Source organism: Lytechinus variegatus, chromosome 11 (genome assembly GCF_018143015.1).
Source record: "Lytechinus variegatus isolate NC3 chromosome 11, Lvar_3.0, whole genome shotgun sequence".
NCBI lineage: Eukaryota > Metazoa > Echinodermata > Echinoidea > Temnopleuroida > Toxopneustidae > Lytechinus > Lytechinus variegatus.
This window is the reverse complement of record NC_054750.1, coordinates 21,117,023-21,136,833: the sequence shown is the minus strand read 5'-3', so window position 1 is coordinate 21,136,833 and position 19,811 is coordinate 21,117,023. Positions and strand designations below refer to the sequence as shown.

The 19,811-nt window shown below is 39.2% G+C and overlaps 1 protein-coding gene across 2 annotated transcripts; it reads right to left on the bottom strand.

The window, feature by feature from the left end:
* Nucleotides 1-645: 645 nt before the first annotated feature.
* LOC121424377 (zinc finger protein 91-like) lies at nt 646-18,456 on the bottom strand. 2 transcript variants are annotated; one of them, XM_041620042.1, is made up of 5 exons: nt 18,306-18,456; nt 13,196-13,443; nt 7,921-8,040; nt 5,161-5,253; nt 646-4,025 (listed from the first exon to the last, which is right to left on the bottom strand). In XM_041620042.1, exons 3-5 carry the CDS (start codon nt 8,027-8,029, stop codon nt 1,528-1,530), a joined length of 2,700 nt encoding a protein of 899 aa, XP_041475976.1. In that variant the 5' UTR covers nt 8,030-8,040; nt 13,196-13,443; nt 18,306-18,456; the 3' UTR covers nt 646-1,527. The 2 variants fall into 2 exon arrangements, with proteins under 2 accessions (XP_041475976.1, XP_041475975.1); XM_041620041.1 differs by lacking the exon at nt 13,196-13,443.
* Nucleotides 18,457-19,811: the final 1,355 nt, after the last annotated feature.

The window sequence follows — 19,811 nt, the reverse complement described above, 5'->3', positions numbered from 1 at the left end:
CATTATTTGCCACAAGAAAGGATCATTCATGTCACTCATAACTTACGAAACAGCTTAACTACCAATACAAGTTACCTGAAAAAAGGAAACTGTTATAAATATATCTGAACAATTTTCTCAGTTTACAAGAGAGGCGATCATTGTATTCAAGATTTTACTGTACCTGTTATGGTTTGATCTGGATGGAACTTTCAAACTTTTAACCCAAAATAGAGTGGGCTATTTCAACACCTAAGAAGACGGGGGGGGGGGGGGGGGGGGGGGGGGGGGCGTGGGCTGAATCAGCCCCCCCTTATGATCTCGGCATTCGTTTGCGACGAAAATTGGCACACGCATTACCCATGGCATTATCAACAAATCTATATCAAATTCCGCGAAGTCTCATTGCTCATTAATTATGCTAATTTATGTGTAAAATCATAAGTTTGCTCTAATTAATAAAATAATGCCCCTAAAATGCTTATTTTTGTTTCACATACTCTAGATAGGCATCTGATCAAATTTATTTTACAAAAATTTTAACATCATATTTTTTTTCTTATGTATTCTATTGTTTTCTAAATTTCTTATGTATTTCTTTGTTTTTCGACTTATTGTTTTTTGTTTTTTCAAAGGAAATTGTCGGGGACTTTTTTGGGGCCATAAACAAGGTAAAATTAATTGATTCGAGCAGTAAAAGGCAATATAATGGTACATTTTATGAATTTTGGCTGAAAACGCTATTAGCATTGGATTTGTAGACAAATTCACATTTTTTAGTAATTTGGGGTCTGAATGCACTTTCGAAATTTTGCGTATTTCGGAACTGCGTATTTTGGTCTCAAAAGTTGCGTGAGACTTGAAAGTAAAATGTCATTGAGCGACGCGGTCAAAATATTTCGAGCGTCGGATTTATTGCGAAAAATGTCGAGGGGGGGTGGGCGGAATCAGCCCCCCCCCAGTTTTTTTTTTTGTTTAAATGGTGAAATTGACAACTGAACAATTTGCACACTACCATTAATTAATGCTTTCGGGGAGCGTTTCATCAACATTTTTGTCTGACAAGTTGTCAGATCTGACATCTTTCCTTAATTATCATTGGATTATAAGCACTGTTACATGTACTATGCCAACTGTCGAATAAAACAGGACTTGTTGGACGAAACGTCCAATAAGTCCTTTCACGAAATGCTCCCCATACCACACCTTGGTTGAGTGCGGCACAGAATGGAAAACTCTCTTGCTTACAGAAATGAACGCCAAGGCTGGGATTCAAATCCCATTACAATAACTTTGCCATGCAATGGTAAATTGCCAAGATCCTGGATTTTGATTGGCCGTTGATGAGCGTTACCGTGGTAGTTACCATTGAATGACAAAGCTACCACAATAGTAATTTTCAGAGTCAGAAGACAGAAACCCTTTAGTACACCCAATGGCAATACGGTTGTAGTTCAATGCCAAATTAGAAGCATCCGTCATCCGAACGAAAACTTCTGAGCAATATTCAGAATATATTTCAATCTTCAAGGTTCATTTGGCATGCATCTACAAATTCATCATTCCTAGAAGCAGTTGTCCAACACTTTCACTGACACTGGGCTCAGGATCTTGATAAACGCTGGCCCCAGATACTTGATAAACATGGTCGTCGGTCAAGTGTTTTTGATGATGAAGTGGACCATCATTGGCAGTGTCTGCAGACCTTGATTCTGATGGTAAATGTGGCCCTGCAGCAGATTTATTGACTAGGTGTTCATCTTCAACTAACTTGGTGGCTTCAAGTTTTGCATTGGTGTTCTTTTTTTTCAGGGTGACCTTGTGCTTTACTTCCATATGTTTCCTGAGGCCTGGCAGGTCTATAAAACCTACAGAACAAATCTCACATTCATGGGGTTTCTTATCCTGGTGGGTAAACATGTGCTTTGTTAGGTTACCTTTCGTCAAAAACGACTTCTCGCATATACCGCACGTATGTGACCTGACATTATTATGCCAATCCATATGAACCTTCAACTTGCTTTGATCATGGAAGCGCTTATCGCACAGTGAACAAGGAAAACGCCTCAACATCAGGTCATTGGAATGGACCTTCTTATGGCGATTCAGGCCGGATGTGCGCTTGAATTTCTTCCCGCAAACATCACAAGAGTACTTGTGAACAAGGGAGTGGACAGTGTCAGTGTGCTGTTTCAAGATATGTGGAGTCTTGAAAGTTTCTCCGCAAAGTTCACAAAGGCATTGAGAGGCACCTAAATGGACATGTTCCTTGTGCACTTTCAGTAGAAAAGGACGCAGGAAGGCTTTTCCACATTCTTCGCATTTATATTTCCGTCCAAGTTCATGATCTTCTATATGCATCTTTAAATACTTGTTTCTGGCAAAGACCTTCTTACAGAGGTGGCAGGGGAATTCTTTGGTGTGAACAAATTTGACGTGACGCTCAAGAGTCTTTTTGGTTGGACGCTCCTGACCACATATTTCACATTTGAATTTCTCAGCATGCATTTTCATATGAACATGTGATGTGATGTAATTCTTCGACACGAAGGACTTATTGCATTCCTTGCAGTGATATTTCTGCCTTTTGTTTCTGTCCATATGGGTTTCGATGTGATTTGCATAATCTAATCTTCTTAAAAAAGTTTTATCACATGTGCTGCATGTGAACTCCCGATGCCTGCTTTCTTTATGACAAGCGCGCATGTGCTTGTGACATTGATGAGCCTTTTTGAATTTCATATCACAGAGCAAGCATCCGAAAATGCTTTCTTTACTCTCTGATTTTGAACTAATGGTGGAGTTACATGTGTTTTGATCACATACCTTTCTTCCCCTTTTAATTTTAACATTCTTTTGATCACTTTCTTCACATGGCTCAAGCATGACTTCCGGGGTGTCAGCAACAATCAGGTCAGTTAAAACCTCACCTTTCTTATTCTCATTTGTAGGGCTAGAGGGGGTATCTACATTCTCATCAGTAAATCCCTTGTCATCACTGCTCTGAAAGTTAACTAATGAATTGCCATTCTCTTCCAATGATCTAGCCTCACTGAACTCAGACTCTGACAACACAGTCGGTCTTTCATTGTCTTTACATTCTGTCTTCTCTTCCCTCACAATTTCATCTTCATCAACTTCCTCTATAGCACGTCTCTCACAATCGTATTTAGCATCCAAGGCTTCTAGGATTTGATGATCATTAGAAGAACAGTTCTGTGGTGCTATTTCTACATTAGAAACCACAGCTGTCTCACTAGATCTTGTCTGCCTGCTGGAAGAACTAAATTCATCCCTATCGTCCGTTTTTATTTTTTTAAGACGGACACACAGTCTCTTCAATTTCGGAGGTGCAACTGCTTTGTCGCTTCTGGTTCGTTTTGCTTTCTGTACACTCCCTTCACCCTCTTTCTTTCTCCCTGACACTTTTTGCCTCTTTCTTTCACCACTAGATTTCCTGAGGCCTTGCCGTCTGTGTGATTCCTTCTTGGATGCCTCAATTTCCAAACCTCTTTGAATCTTGGTACTTTCCAATTCTTTAAGCTTTACAATAACATCATGAGGGGTCATTTTATGATCAATGCGTAAATGCGAAATTAGCTTAAGCTTCCAGAGAAAAGACTTTGTGCATTGATCGCAATTGTACACATACTTGATGGGATCCTTTTCGCAATTGTTCACTTTGTGCAGATCTAATTCCCAGGTGCTGTGTAGGATTGCATGGCAATTAGGACATGGGTGTTCCTCGCTTGGTTGTTGAGTTGCACTTCTATCATCCTCCTTTGCAGTTACTGTATCATCATCATTATCATCATCATCATCATCATCACTAGGTTCGCTCATCCATGCTGAATAATTTTCATTGTCCCCATCATCACCACTGTCTACTGGCACATCTTTGGGACTGCTTGCTTGTGACTCAGATGTCAAGATACCTGACTTCTCTCTGCTACCGATGTCCTCATTCTTTATCGGTGGGGGATCTGCCGTATCAGGACCATCACGTTTTGTCTCCAAAAGTGGTCTGTCCTCAAATTGGACGGACACTATGAAAGCAAAAGAAAAGAACAAATGTTTCTTAAAAGATACCTTCCATGCTGGACTAAACAATATTCCACAGATTATTGAATCCCTCTGTACTGGTTCAATGTTGTCGACCAGTGGGTGGCAACCTGGCTCCTCCCCTGCCCCAATTTACCAAAATTATGAATACAAAAATTCTATACCTACTCCATTTCATATTTGTATATATTCTATTAATACATGCACAACTAGAGCTGCTTGGCAGGTCGCGCAGCCGAGCACATGTATCCCCGAACCCACTGCGTCATCCGTCATTGGGATATATTGAGCTCACACAGAAATTTGACAAAAAAATACAATTATCATGGCGACAATGACCCAAGCATGCAGGTCTCCCAAGTCCATCTACCATCCAAGTGTGGTTGAAAAGTGACTTTTGGTTACGGAGAAAGAGTCTTGCATGTTACATTGTAACTTCAACCTTGACCTTACCATGTGACCTCTGACAGCAGCATAACATGCAGGTCCCCCAAGTCTATCTACCATTCAAGTTTGGTTGAAAAGTGACTTATGGTTGCAGAGTTAGGTGTCATATGAGAGTCTTCCATGTAAACTTTAATGTTGACCTGAAAATGACCTTTGACCATACAGTACCATGTTACCTGTGACTGCAGCATAACATGCAGGTACCCCAAATCCATCTACCTTTCAAGTTTGGTTGAAAAGTGACTTACGGTTGCGGAGTTAGGTGTCATAAGAGAGTCTTGCATGTAAACTTTAATGTTGACCTGAAAATGACCTTTGACCTAACCATGTGACCTCCGCCCACTCCAAAATCAATAGGCTTCTTCGCTATACCATACTCGACCTTCATGCCAAATTCGAAGACGATCGGAGAAGAAATGCAGCTGATAGAGCACTCACAAGGAAATTTCTGCGGCAGAAGCGGTGCGACGTTTTTTTTAATTTTTGATAGACTCTTTTTATCTAAAGAAAACATGACAGAGATGGGTCAATGAAATTGTAGATTTTAAATGAAAGATAAAATTCCTCCCCATCTAGATGACAGTTTACTGCAAGTTTGAACCAGCAATTTCTGTTATTTCATCTGTCAAGCGAAATGTTATATGATTTTATTTTTCTTAAACATAAACTTACCTCGTCTCTCAGAATGTATGTGATCACTGCTAGACTGAAAAGTGATTCTCACGGCTCCAAGCTGAACCAAAAAAGAAACTGCTGCATCTCTCTCTGAAAAAAAAGAGAAGAAACATCATCACATCACATGCAAATATTCTCCAAGAACCCCCAAAAAAATCAGTTGTGTAAAAATGTCCTGAATTAAAAAGTAATGCTTTGTTGTAAATTTCAAAGTCAAAATCTGTTGAATTGAAACTCTGTTTATGCATGAAAAAAAAACATATCAATGGCAATTCAGCCCCTGCCCATCAAATGACATCCTGGTGACTATTTCATAAAGATGTTTGTAATGTTACCCACAACTTGTATGAGCAATGGAAATTCTTAGGTGCTAAGAGGGATAATTTAGCGCAAGAAATGGTCATCAGTCATGTGTAAAGTATTACGTTTACACCATTCTACTACAGGGCAATTCCATAAAATATGTACATCCGGCCCCCTGTATGTGAGACCTTCATGAAATTTTATGTCTCTGAGTTCTTGTTCTTTTGAAAGTCTGTAATGTTTGCAAAGGACCATGACTTAGTCAGTTTATGAAGTGAAGTACGACTTCAAAAATATGGGGGTCGGAGGTATAAAAAGGTTGATCATTTTATAGAATTGCCCTACAGCATTAATATGAAGTAAATTGTACATGTATATATGTATACTATTTGAAAACAATTTCAGGGCTTAAATAGAAATTCCAGTAGTTGCAGTAAACACTGATTTCATGAGAAAGTCTGTAAAACCAGGCTTAATTGTCAGTATATCATCGAGGATGAAGATCTGGTACAGTTACATAAACTGAACTTTGTGAATTCTTGAAATCTACGCTGAAAAACATTCACACTGAAGATCACCAACACAGATAGGCACACCTGGGACAGTGTATTATTATTGCTGGAATAAAGACCCGACGGAAGTGACCGAATCCGCGCTTGTTTTGCTTATTTCTCAGCAATTACAGTTTCTCCCAGAATCCTTTGGCACATATTTTGTATTCATACAAACAGACACTTGGGTGGTCATTATATTAGATTCTGTAAAAAGTCATTTTGAGACCGTTACCAAAACTGGAATTTATCTTTAAATCAACCCCCCTCACTCCTCTGGAAGAGATGTCTATAAAATCAGCCACATTGGGAATCTGGACCCTGTAACACAAAGTTTAACCTTAAAAGAGCCAGGGTATTTGGACCCATCTCACAGCCATGAGATCTCGGCCTTCGATCCCGTGAGCGCCGCAATAATTTGCATGGTGGTAGTGTGCGATGAAATCTACAAGGCTGTAGGGCCTATGGTTAAATTTTTTTGAAAAGATAAGATTTTGTAATTCATGAACTAATGCTAATTTATGCATGAAATAAAACATATGCTCTAATCAAGTATCATACAGCCCCAAAACTGCTATTTTTCATTCACAGACTCTTTGTAGGATCCCGATCAAATGTACAGGTACTTCCCCCAAAAATGGTATCAAAAAATTTTTGTTCAGTATTTTATTTTATTTTTAAAACTTCTTATGCATTTCTTGTTTTTTTATTTTTATTACTTTTTGGATAGGAATTGTTGCAGACTTAATTCTGATCATAAACAAGACAAAATTACTTTAGTTTAATCAGTAAAAGTAGAAATAATGATACATGTACATTTATGAATTTTTGCAAAATACACAATTTGCCTCGGTTTGTACATGAATTCATGTTTTTGAGCAGTTTTGGGTCTGACATGCACTTACAAAATGTTGCGTAATTTTGTAACCGCCTACCCAGGCATCGCAAATTTGATCTCAAAAGTTGAGCGAGATTTGAAGGAAAGTCAGCAAGCATGGTTGAAATATTTCACGCTGCAAATTTATCAAGAAAAAAGGAGGTGGGTGGATTCCACCACTTCCCCCGGGCCTTTTAGGGTTAATGATTAACCCATGGTAGATTAAAGGAGAATGAAACCATTGGAACAAGATAGCTTGTGTGAAAACAGAAAAATCAAAGAATAAGAACAAAGAAAGTTTGAGAAAAATCAGACAAATAATGAGAAAGTTATGAGCATTTGAATATTGCGATCACTAATGCTATGGAGATAGCAAATTGGCAATACGACAAAGATGCGTGATGTCACCTGTGAACAACTATCCCATTACTTTAGTATATATTTCACTTGAATTGCCTCTTTTATCACATCTATCCATAGATCATAATGTTCTTTCTACATGAGGGCATGTAATACATATTTTTAAAGAATACATCATGGATAAAGAATTTGTGTCATCATAAGAAAAGCACTGAAAGGGACATTTTGAGGGTATCTTATAGTCCACCAAAGGGAAAGTTGTTCATCAGTGACAACACACATCCTTGTCGCACTGCCAATAGGAGGATCTCCATAGCATTAGTGATTGCAATATTTAAATGCTCATAACTTTCTCATTATTTGTCCGATTTTTCTCAAAATTTCTTTATTCTTATTCTTTGATTTTTCTGTTTCTACACAAGCCTATTTTTTTCCAAAGGTTTCATTCCCCTTTAAGAAAGCAAATTTGCGGATTGGTGTCTTTTGAAATATTTGTTATAGCAAATCATTCAGTCTCCAACTGACTATAACACTTCATTGGTTAAAACGTGCAAAGTATTATTCAAATCAACTTCACAATCAATTATCAAGCTTTGTGATGTGGGCCTCTTTTCCATGTTTTATAGCATCACAATACAAACACAGCTACAATGTAGGCAAGCTCACCGGTAGTGGATGCATTCCCCAAGGACCACCCGTCGATGACCTTCTTACTTTCTGTTCTGAACTTATCGATCAGTGCCTCGTTGTCTTCATGAGACACAAAGTCCCACATGGGTGAAGAGCCTGAAGTGAAAACAGAGGAAAGAGAAATTATGTCATTAATAGATAGGTCAAAGGAGATAAAGACTTGAATTAAAGGAAACCAAAATACAAGGAGATAATTAATCTTATCAGACAGAATAAAATGAGAGTAATCTAAAACGTTATTCATACACTTGGTTAGAAAAGAATATAACTATGAATCCAGTGACCGGGTAATAATTGTGAAGCACTTTGAGCAGTTGTAGATTGATAAAGTGCTATTTACATGTAAAAGCTAATCATTAAGAAGGGAATCATGGAAGTTTGCAGTGTCGTGTTGTAATTTCTATGGGGATCCTCAAATTGGCAAATGTGCTTCAAAATGACTGATTATGTGAACAACTCACCATTTGTTTTGTACACAAATGTGGCGCGCGATATGGTGCCTCATTTGGTGCGCAATTTGGCACGTGATAAGGCGTATATGACACGTGGAAACTAAAAAAAACAAACCCAAAACCAGATGAAACAGAAAATAAATCACATAAAAATAAAGCTTGTTCAGATAAAATTTTTACACCTCCCTTTTTTCCTCGACTGGGCTTGAGCTTGTAAACAAACTAATCTTCGTTAATTGATTTGCCATTGTCATGATCTTTTCATCCTTTTTAATGTGGCAGGGGCTGATCTAACCCAGTCAGACCAAAGCTATAGCACTAGCGCATATATAGACTTAATCAAATTCGCACATGCGCCCTACACCCTTGGTACCAGTCCCAAACGGTAATTTTGCTATGAAGTCTGAAAGAGGTATCGCGACAGAACTTTTCTTTTTTTGAGGTTCCAGTCTGTGCCTCGACGTCAGGATACTGCCACACCATAGACCTTTATCCATACAATCATGACAAGTGCATAATTTCTGTTTTCACAATTTACTTTCCAAGTTATTGTGACCACAATCTACCCTAGTCCCACGAGTATGATTAAATGCACGGTGAGCTCCTGGGTTTGTGCCTTGCTTTGCGGGCCGGAGCTCCCCGAGTTAGACCTCGTCATAACGTTAGATATGACCAGGAAATTTTTCGCACTTGCCCCCCCCCCTAGAGCTTTATATCTGAATATATATTTCCTAGTTTATTCATTTTTCTTTCATTTTTTAACGTGCTGATCAATATGCCATATCACGCGCCATTATCATGGCAGATGTTCCCAGGGTGACCACTAACTTACCAGGATACCCGGACAAGTATTCATACAGCATAATCAAAACTTAAAGCCACATCAATTTTTATCTTTGTACGGACAAAGATCTAACCCCCTCCCTCCCCCCAAAAAAGCCAAAGAGAGACAATACAATCTGATATTGGTCATGCCCAGAAAGCCAAAATTCCCATGTGGCCTATGTCACAAGGTAGTGACTTGGAAGTCAAAGGGTGTAAAGTGTGAAGGACCATGTAAACTGTGGTTCCACTCTGAGTGTGACTTAACTCCACGAGGTACAATACTTTTGGACACAGGGCAGTGGTCTGGATATCATTGTGGTATCCTCAACATAAGCAGATCCAACCTCGCGGTCTCAGAAAATGTCTACAGCTCACTGAATCATGATGACATTGAATCATCTACATCTTTATCCATGGACGAAACCTTTGACTTGCCACGTCGTGGTTCATCTCCAACCAGACCTAATATGGCACCACTTCGAAAGGCTACAAAAGCAAAGGGACGCCAGCTAAGAATACTTAATGTCTACTGTCAAAGCCTTCGGGCTAAGAAACTGTCATTTCAAGACTTTGTCGCAAAACATGACCCAGATGTCATCCTAGATACAGAGTCGTGGCTTTCAAATAATATTTTAGATAATGCAATTTTCCAAACTGAAATATATAACATCTATCAGAGTGACAGACCAGGTGACGCCCATGGAGGTGTTTTTATTGCAGCCAAGAAAGATTTGATTTCTAGCAGAGTCAAAGAACTGGAGACAAAATGCGAGATTGTATGGTGCAAGCTTGAGAGGGCTGGATCAGGACGCTGCATATTGCATCATACTACAAACCACATGAAGGTGATAAGACCAGCCTACTTGCATTTCACTGTCAAGATTGAATTCAAGTCAGCTTGTTGTCATCGGGGGCATCTTTAACCTCCAAGGCTGGGACTGGACAAACCAGTCAGTGAAAGCCATCCTGAAAGCCATCCTGCTCTTCAGCATAAGTTTGGGGAAATGTTGGATGATCATGGCCTTACTCTACTCGTAGAAGAACCTACAAGACAGCATCACACTCTGGACTTGTTCCTCACCTCACCAACAATCCCACCCTTGCCTTCAACGCGAGTGTCCTTCCTGGCATATCGGATCATGACTGTCCTCTGCTGACCTTGGACATGACACCATCAAGAAGACATCAAATGCCTAGATAGGTTCCAGTCTACAGCAAAGTAGACTGGCAAGGGTTCAAGGACAGCATGTCAAAAGTCGCTGATAAAATATCATCCAGGCTCGAGGGAGCCTAAACTAGTAAATTGTGGGACATATTTGAAGCAGGAATCAAAAATGGTATCGAGGCACACATTCCTCATGCAATGTTGAAGCCCAGAGCCCACCTACCTTGGGTGACTGCAAGAATTAGAAAGCTCATCAAGAAAAGGAGTAGGGTTATCAAGAAATGTAAAATCATCTTGATATCCAGAGGACTTCTTCCATTTAACCTTGAAGAGTATAGCAACAGTCTTAAGATCATCCAGTCAGAGATCAGGAAAGAATACAGGAAATATCTTGAGTCTATCTTTGATGGATCTGATGATGAAGACAATCAATTCATGGCCATGAAACGATTTTGGAGCTTCATTAAGTTCAACCGAAGTGACAGTGGAGGAATTTCCCATCTCAAGTCAGCTGGAAAGAAGCTTACCGACCCCACTGAAAAGGCCAATGCACTCAACCATGAATTCCAATCAGTATTCACTGAAGAGACTCCAGTGCCTCCTGACTTACTTCCCCTTTCTTTGCCTTGACAATCTAAAGCCAAGGAAAGCACACTGTCCTGATGGCATCAATCCTCGAGTACTCAAGGAGCTATCAGGTATTATTGCACCGTCCAAGAGGGATATCTTCAGGAAGTCCTATAGCACCAGGGAGATACCAGAGGAGCATTTCATCAATATTTCCATCTGACAAGTTGTCAGATCTGACATCTTTCCATGATTTTGATTGGCTGAGGGGCACTGTTCCTATGGTAACTGTCGGATAAAATGGGACTTGTCGGATAAAACGTCCAACAAGTCCTTTCATGAAACGCCCCCCAGGACTGGAGAAATGCCAATGTAGTGCCTGTCTATAAGAAGGGAGATAAAGCAGAACAAAGCAACTACAAACCCATCTCACTAACTTACATCACATGTAAGTTGATGGAGCATATCCTTGCAAGTAACATCATGAAGCATGGAGACCATCAGGATATTTTGTACCCTCTTCAGCATGGCTTCAGACAACACAGGTCATGTGAGCTACATGTACAATTGTTAGGACTGGTAAGCGACCTGAGCAACAACATTCAAACTTGGAAAGCAGACAGACATCTTAGTGCTGGACTTTAGCAAGGCATTTGACAAGGTGGGTCACCAGCGCCTTCTCTGGAAACTGGAGTTCTATGGAGTCAGAGGACATAATAACCGCTGGATTGCCAACTTTTTTCACAACAGGAAGCAGCAAGTGCTCCTGGATGGTCGTAGTTCATCTCAAGTCGACGTAACTTCAGGCGTGCCACAGGGCTCTGTCCTCGGCCCCTGCCTCTTTCTCTACTATATCAATGACTTGCCTGATTGTCAGATCTTGGGACTGAAATTCCCAGTCTGGTAATAGATTTGGTTCTGCTTGAAACGAAAGTAGTTACCACTTGCAATAATCACACAATCATTCAATATCTATATGTAACATAAATTTAATTCAGAGCGACCAGCTCTATAAATGTACATATAGTTAAAGAAATTGAATAATCAGAATTAAATCATGAATCACATGCATATCAACATAACATCAAACTGTATTCAGCAGTTAACATCAGCATGAATTAACCTATACTGAATATGTTGCAATATGTATCTAATGAGAGTGATTTATTTATATTTAATCAAGGCCTAATAATTTGGCATCCAAACGTGACAATATTTTTGGTTATTAATTCCACCAATTAAGTTTCATCAAAAGAGGGTTTATACTTGGATGAATACCTACACTGGACCGTAGTATATCTAATCTGGTTATAATTTATATAGTTCAGAATAAGGACCCCTTCGACATCGTCAATGACTATCGTTGGTCTGATGAATATAGTCGTCTAAGAGCGAGCTGCGGTGGCTTCGACGACGCGAAGTAAAGCGAGCGAACTCTCGACGAAAAGCCAGTCCAGATTCGCGGACGAAATGATGGGGGCTGAGAGCCACAAGATTGCTCCGATGAATCACAAGTCACGAACTCTGAGTTCAAGGATGAAGTACGAGCCCAGCTCGTCCAGTTCTTTGGAACAGTCGTGCCTGGTGAGATGAGGGCAGATGTGGTGGCTTTACCTGGCCTGTGCTGCCTGGATCCAGCCTGCCAACGATGGGGATTAAGACTCAGCTGTGCCTGCACTACACAGCCTGCAACATTCACCCAAAGTAATGGCCTACGAGAACCACACCCTCACACTCCGAGTTAAGACCAAATGTGGAAGGGTCTTCCTCTCCCGAGAATCAAACGATTTCTGATTTGCTTTTACTCAAACACCACTCCATCTTGACTCTCACAAAGACAAAGTCATTAACATTCTCAATATTCCTCTGCTTTACTCTTCCACGCTGAACATATCCAATTAAAACTACTTAACTATCCAAGCTTTAATTTCACCTATTCAAAACTCCCATCTCAAACATTCTCAACAGTCTTTTCCTCTCATACATAAAAACAAACATCTATAGAATTTTAGAGCTCCATTGAACTTAACTAAATATATCAAGTTAAATGACCCAATGCTCATGACCTAAGATTGTCAAGAAGTCAAAGTAAAATTCTAATCCTTACACCACAGCGGGTTTGATCACTTACTTAAAGATACAGTTGATTGACTCTGGGACTATGACAAGAGTCAACCACCCAAATTCCTTTTATTATATACAAGCTGAATGGTTACTAGGGGTTAACACTAAATAGACTTACAGTCGCATTGTGACACTGATCAAGTCAAGAGTTTGAATATTTGCTGATGATGCTATCATCTACCTCACAGTTCAGTCAGATGCTGATGCTGACCAGCTGCAACTAGACCTCAACAGATTACGTGAGTGGACCAGTAAGTGGATGATGGAATTGAACACCAATAAGTGTGAAGTCATCACAGTCACCAGGAAGCGAAATAGGATTGTACACCAGTACAAACTCAAGGGTGCTAACTGCTATCCTTACTCCTGTAGAAGAAACAAAATATCTTGGTGGCACTATCACATCAGACCTGAAGTGGAACAGTCACATCAGCAATGTTTGTCAAAAGGCTAACAACACCCTTGCCTTCCTACAAAGAAAACTGTAAACTCTCCAAAGTTGAAAGCAACAGCATACCAATCACTCGTCAGACTTTTGGTGGAATATGCATCTACTGTCTGGGATCCATCAACCTCCAAGAACATCTACAAGCTTGAAATGATCCAACGCAGAGCAGCTAGATTCACACTTAATCGATATCACAATACATCCACTCATTCAATGAACAAGGTTATGATATAACCTTGTTCTCAGTTACATCTCCATATGTGGCAAAATAAGGTTGGCAATATTTGGCTTTTTCTTTTGGACAAATGCTTGTTTTACACTGTCAGTTTCCATTTCCATTACAGCTTTTCATTATATAACTTGGCTCTTAAGTAAATTTGATTCTTTAATTTATCTTTTTTTAAATTAAAAATAGTGCTTGAAAAATGAAAATTTTCCCCGGGTGGGGGGCCACTTCCATTGACGAGTGGATACCATGCGCGACCAAGGGGACTCGAAAAGCACCCTAAACATGTATTTTCCATATTCTGAAAATGCACCCCTTAACAAGTGCATAATTTCTGTTCTCACAATTCAGTTTGATAAATATTTTGACCATAAATTACCCTTGTCACGTCTATGGCCAAATACACGGTAAGCCCCTGGGCTCCCGCTGGAGCTCCCTGGCCTAGGTTAATGTGAGCTCAGCCGGCAGAGCGGGGATACGTATTCCGGTGACCCGGATTCGATTTCCACTTGGTGCGCTAGTGCCCTTTGGTAAGGCATTATTAATCCTCAGTACTACCAGGTCCTTCGGAGAGGACCTTAAGCCGCCGGTCCTCTGGTTGCTTGCTTACAAGCATTCATGCTTTCTTAGCAATCAGGTAAAAATCACACTCTCCCAGTAAATGTTGACAGCACCGCCATCAACTGAAGCCTTAGTTTTTCTGCAACTGCAACTAAAAGTTACGAAAATCAACAACAGCTACACTTGTTCACTGCTACCATCCTGCCTGTGGAGAATCTACAGGTAGGACTATGGTATGCCAATGCTGTATATAGCACACACTTTAAAAAATCAATTAAAGTATCACTTTTGTGACCAAAATTACTATTTTCCATACAGTTGCAATCTATTTTTCATTAGTAACTTGGGAATAATTTTTGTATTCACTAGAGCGCTCAAAATCTTGAATTTTGGGCACATTTTTGTGTACGCCCTCTATTGGTGGAAAGTAATATGACAAGAAAATTTTCATTTTTCAATCTCTATTTTTAATTATGAAAAAATAATTTAAAGGATTAAATTCACATAAGAGCCAAGTTATATGATTAATAGCTGTAATGAAAACTGACACAGTAAGAAAATCAAGCATTTGTTCTATATAAAAAGAGAAAATAAGCCAAACATTGCCACCCTTATTTTGCAACACATGGAGATGTAACTGAGAACAAGGTTATATCATAACCTTGTTCACTGAATGAGTGAACAGCTAGATGATAGATCAATACCTGTTAATGTTACTTGCACCAGGCCTCGAAATAATCGACGGCCATGGCCGTCGATGCCCCCATTACTGGCCGTCATGCCCTTTTTCTTTTTGCTAAAAGTTACGGCCACTAAAAATGTGCCCTTTTTTATATGGCCGTGGTGCCCTTTTTTCTCATAAATGTGCCCTTTTTCTGATATATAATGTACCCCTTTTGAAAGTATGCACCTTTTTTTCTGAGCGAGGAAAACTTTTCTCCGATCTCAAAAATTATTCAATACTTTAGCTTTACCAGCGACGTCCAGTGCATGTATGCAGTCTAGTCCGAAGCCGCGCCGAACGATGAGCTAGCTATACACAGCTGGCCGGCCGGCCGCTAGCGCGCTTTACCTATGCTATGTAAGCTGCAGCATAAGAATGGACGAGCGCGAGCTCCGTTTGCGTACTACACAAATGTTGCGCGAGCTGTAATGTCCTGGCGAGCGCGCACGATGCGTAAGTACAGTACTTTGAATGGGAGTGTTTCATAAAGCTGTTCGTCAGTTACGAACAACTTACATACGACTGGTTATACTTTCTTGGGTGCTAATCAGATTCACATTTAATTACATGTAGCTCAAGAAGGTATCACCAGTCGTGCGTAAAGTTCATTTTTTCTTAAGTAAATAATGTGGTTTGGTAATGAATCTGATGTATAACATCGACTATGGAAAGCCCCCCCCCACGCCGCGAAACTGTAATACCTCAGGGCTCGACACTAGCGGCGGTTCGACGGTCCCAGACCGGTAAAAATCACTGTCGGGCCGGTAGATTTCCAGAAATAGGAAGATTTACTGGTCCGACATGACCAGTAAAAAATATCATTGTCGGGCCAGTAATTTTTCCAAAAATAGCAAGATTTTAAGGGTCCGACAAGATCAGTAATAAAAACCATTGTTGGGCCAATAACTTTTCCAGAAATGGTCAAATTCACTGCAAACCATTCCCCCCCCCCCCCCGATAAATTCTGTCATTCACACACAGAATACACGCAGAATGAATTGCACGTAATTGCTACTAGAGTAGATAAAGTGTACGTGTAGCCAGCCACGCAACCCATGTGGTAAATTCTCTACTGGCTGCGCGAACGAAGCTTGGCTAAACTCTGGCAGAAATCTCTCACAGAACTGTCAAAATTCACGGTTCATACTCATGAAAGGCTCTTATGTCCATATTTCCTAAAAATTAGAGTAACTCTGTCATTTGTAAGCAGTAAAAGGATAAATTTTCACTTCTGTTTGGTTCAAACAGATCGGGTTTCGGGTGTATCGTCTGAGTACATATTAGCCCAATATATGCATTTATATGTGTGTTGATACACTTGGTTTCTGACTTTCTTTTGTAGCTACATGTACATCTATTCTAATTGAGCCAAAAAGAAATTGATAAATTATTTATGATGATAGTTTTAGCTTTCTTCCTCTGTTTTCTTCCTATCTTTCTTTCCTTCTTTCTTTTCAATGTTTTTTTGTTTCTTCCCTTTCTTCTTTTTGTTACTGTCTTTATTTTCTCTTTTATCTTTAATTTGTTCTTTCATTCTTTCTATCCTTTAAAAAAAATTTTTTTTTCTCTGTCTTTCTTTCCTTCTCTCTTTTTTTTTTCTTTCTTATTTTTGTTCCTTCTTTATTCCTTCCTTTTTTATTCTTTCTTTTCCTCCCTTCCTTTTTCTTATTATTTCTTTCTTTTCCTTCCTTCCTTTCTCTTATTCTTTCTTTCTTTTCCTTCCGTCATTCCTTACTTTCTTTCTTTCTGTCTTGCTTTCTTTGTGTCCTTCATTCCTTCATTTTATGGGGGGGGGGGGGGGTAACACAAGGCTAGAAAAATAAACTTGCGCCTTTTTCAATGTTTTCTTTATTTTTGGGGACCAGTAGATTTTAGGTTCGGACCAGTAAAAATTTGAAAAACTGGGTATCTACTGGTCCAACATGAAAAGGTTGGACCAGTAGAAAAAATGGGTTAGTGTGGAGCCCCGATTATACCTACGAATAATTTACTACATGCCCCTTAAAAAGTGGCCTTGGAGCCCTCTGCTGCCTGGCCTCAGTGAAAGTGCCCCTCAAAAAAGTGGCCTTGCCCCCCAAAAATCATATTTCGAGGCGTTAGTGTTGTACCATGTGTATATTTGGCACATGCACTTTACCCTTGTGACACACACTCCAGAGATACCAAGTCTCACGCATTATGCGTGAGACTCAAGCATTTTTTGGACTCCCCTGTCTCACGCAATTATCACAGCCTATTACTCTACTCTATGGCAGTGAGTCCAAACTTCGTGCGTGTCCAAACTTCGCGGACGGTCATTATCTCCAAAACTAACCAATATCCTTAAAATCTGACATCATCAATGTGAAAAGCGACCTAAAATTACCCTTCGCTGAAAGTTTCTTTAGGATTAGTCCAGTATTCATGAAAATATTGGCAAAAGATCGGCAAATTTGTCACCGTTAGCGCCAGTTTTGAAGAAAGCAACAAGCATCACGATATCACCATTTTACAAGCAGAAATCATAAAAAATGTGAGTTAAATGTGGTACTAACCGATTCCATAGCATTTTGCCATCAATCTGATATAAATATTTCACTTTTTGAGCTTGAGTCTTTGTTTAAATATCCACAAAAGCTTTGGTGCGCGAAGTTAGGTCACACTTTTTCTGAACGGTTTTCCAGCACAGCCCGCATTCGCCGATCGGAATAGAATTTTGAGATCGCGATACCGGCGAAACCCCGTGACCTACTTTACATTTTCGTCTATGATTTTATAGTTTACGATCTTGCCGTCAATGTGGTTACTATTTCTTGAATTGGTTTTGTATAAATTATGAATAATAATTTGTGGACAAAATTAAGCCTGATGAATATTTTTGAAAAGTGCGCGAAGTTTGGACACCCCATCATACATTGACATTTTGTACACAATCACAATGTCTGTGATCTCACTCAGATTCACAGAAAATCTCATGCATACCATAGCTGGTCTTTGAACTTAGTATCTCTGACACTCCACCAAGTTCTGCAAGAATCTTCAGGATTGAACTTTGAAGGAAGCAAACTACACAGAATACAATATAGGATGTCGTTACTATTACCCATGCATGCAATTCTTATACACGTATGTCCTATACGAACATCACAATTCCGTGATAAGTGTCATTCAATTTGCACAGAAGCCAAATTCCCGTGTATCACAATCATTGTGCCATGATATTATTATCATATTCTAATCCTCTACTCTTGACGTGCTGGGAGTTGGACTCTATATAGAAAATAACTTACTTTCCATCGTTGACGTCGTTGCTGCCCACGCAAAGCAAGCTTCAACTTCGTCTTTTCATATGTATTTCGGTCACTTTCTCCCGGCCAGATGTCTTTGCTGATCGAACTAGGCCTACATGAAGTTTATTTCGGGTACAACTATCTAGGCCAAGCCCAACCGTACCACATTTTCGCGAATTGCGATATTGCGCCAGTTAGTTGCGCTAGTCTTAGAAACAGACTAGACCGTCACTGAAATTTTATTTGGGTGGTGGGAGTTGCCAAGTCTCAACACAAAAACTGTCAAAAATTAATTTAAAGGTATGGGCCAGGCAGGGAATATTTATATCTCAAGAAATAGAGTAAAATTCACAGAGCAAAATGCTGAAAATATGATCAAAATCGTATAAAACATAACAAAGTTATTGAATTTTATAGATATATAGTGAAACAGTTCTAGGCATGTATTCATGAAAATTCATTAGGTGGGCTGATGATGTCATATTCCTACTTGTTCTTTTTTATTTTATTATATGAAATTAGGTTTATCCAAATTTTTTCTACCAAGAACTAAAGCAATTGGATTGACAAGTGCATCATTTTTTTATTGCTACGGCTTATTTCATCATAATGGAGATATATGTACACATGTATGAAAAAAATTAAACATTTATGATTTCATGTAACATAATATAAAGGAAAGTGGGGAAGTGACATCATCAGCCCACCTAATAAATATTGATGACGATGTGCACATGACATAACTGATTTCACAAAATATTTATAAACTTTAAAATTCAATAACTTCATTACCGTATTTATTATCCAATTTTGATGAAATTTTCAGCATTCTGCTCTGTGAATATTACTTTATTTATTTAGATATAATCCTTTTCAGCCCGGACCATCACTTTAAACCATAAACATTTGTTGAGAGGTTGAGCATAACAGGGTGAAACTGAAAGCTTGAAAGAAAACCTCCAGTGGACCCCATGCTCTGGAAAATCCACAACAAACTCAGAGCTACCAATTCTCACACATTATGCGTGAGACTCAAGCATTTTGGACTCTTGTTCATCCCCTCAAATCTCTGTCTCACGCAACTATCACAGCCTATCTCCATATACATTGTACACAATGCCCGTGATCTCACTCAGATTCACAGAAAATCTCACGCATAGCTGGTCTTTGAACTTGGCATCTCTGCAAACTTGGCCCATCCTGAATGTGCCATATACTCACTTCTAGACTAAAATAAATTTAAATTTCTAAAATAGTATATTCATGAGAATGTATGAACTATTTCAAAAGGACTTTCAATTAATGTTTGTAAATAAAATTAGGAAACGAACTTGAAAGTGATACATATGGACAAGTAATCGTTAAAAAAAATATATATTTTACACTCATTCTGATATCAATATGTAGCATGAAAAATAGTAATTATTACACCATCTATGATTGTATCACTACAAGTATTATTTGCTTATATTATTTGTATAATTGTAGATATTTAGTATGATTTGT

What these genes read in the sequence shown, in the direction of transcription:
- LOC121424377 (XM_041620041.1), bottom strand. An exon ending in GGGGAATGCATCCACTACCG is followed by an intron (nt 5,254 to 7,920) that starts GTGAGCTTGCCT and finishes CTTTTTTTTCAG; the next exon opens with AGAGAGATGCAGCAGTTTCT. An exon ending in CATACATTCTGAGAGACGAG is followed by an intron (nt 4,026 to 5,160) that starts GTAAGTTTATGT and finishes TTGCTTTCATAG; the next exon opens with TGTCCGTCCAATTTGAGGAC.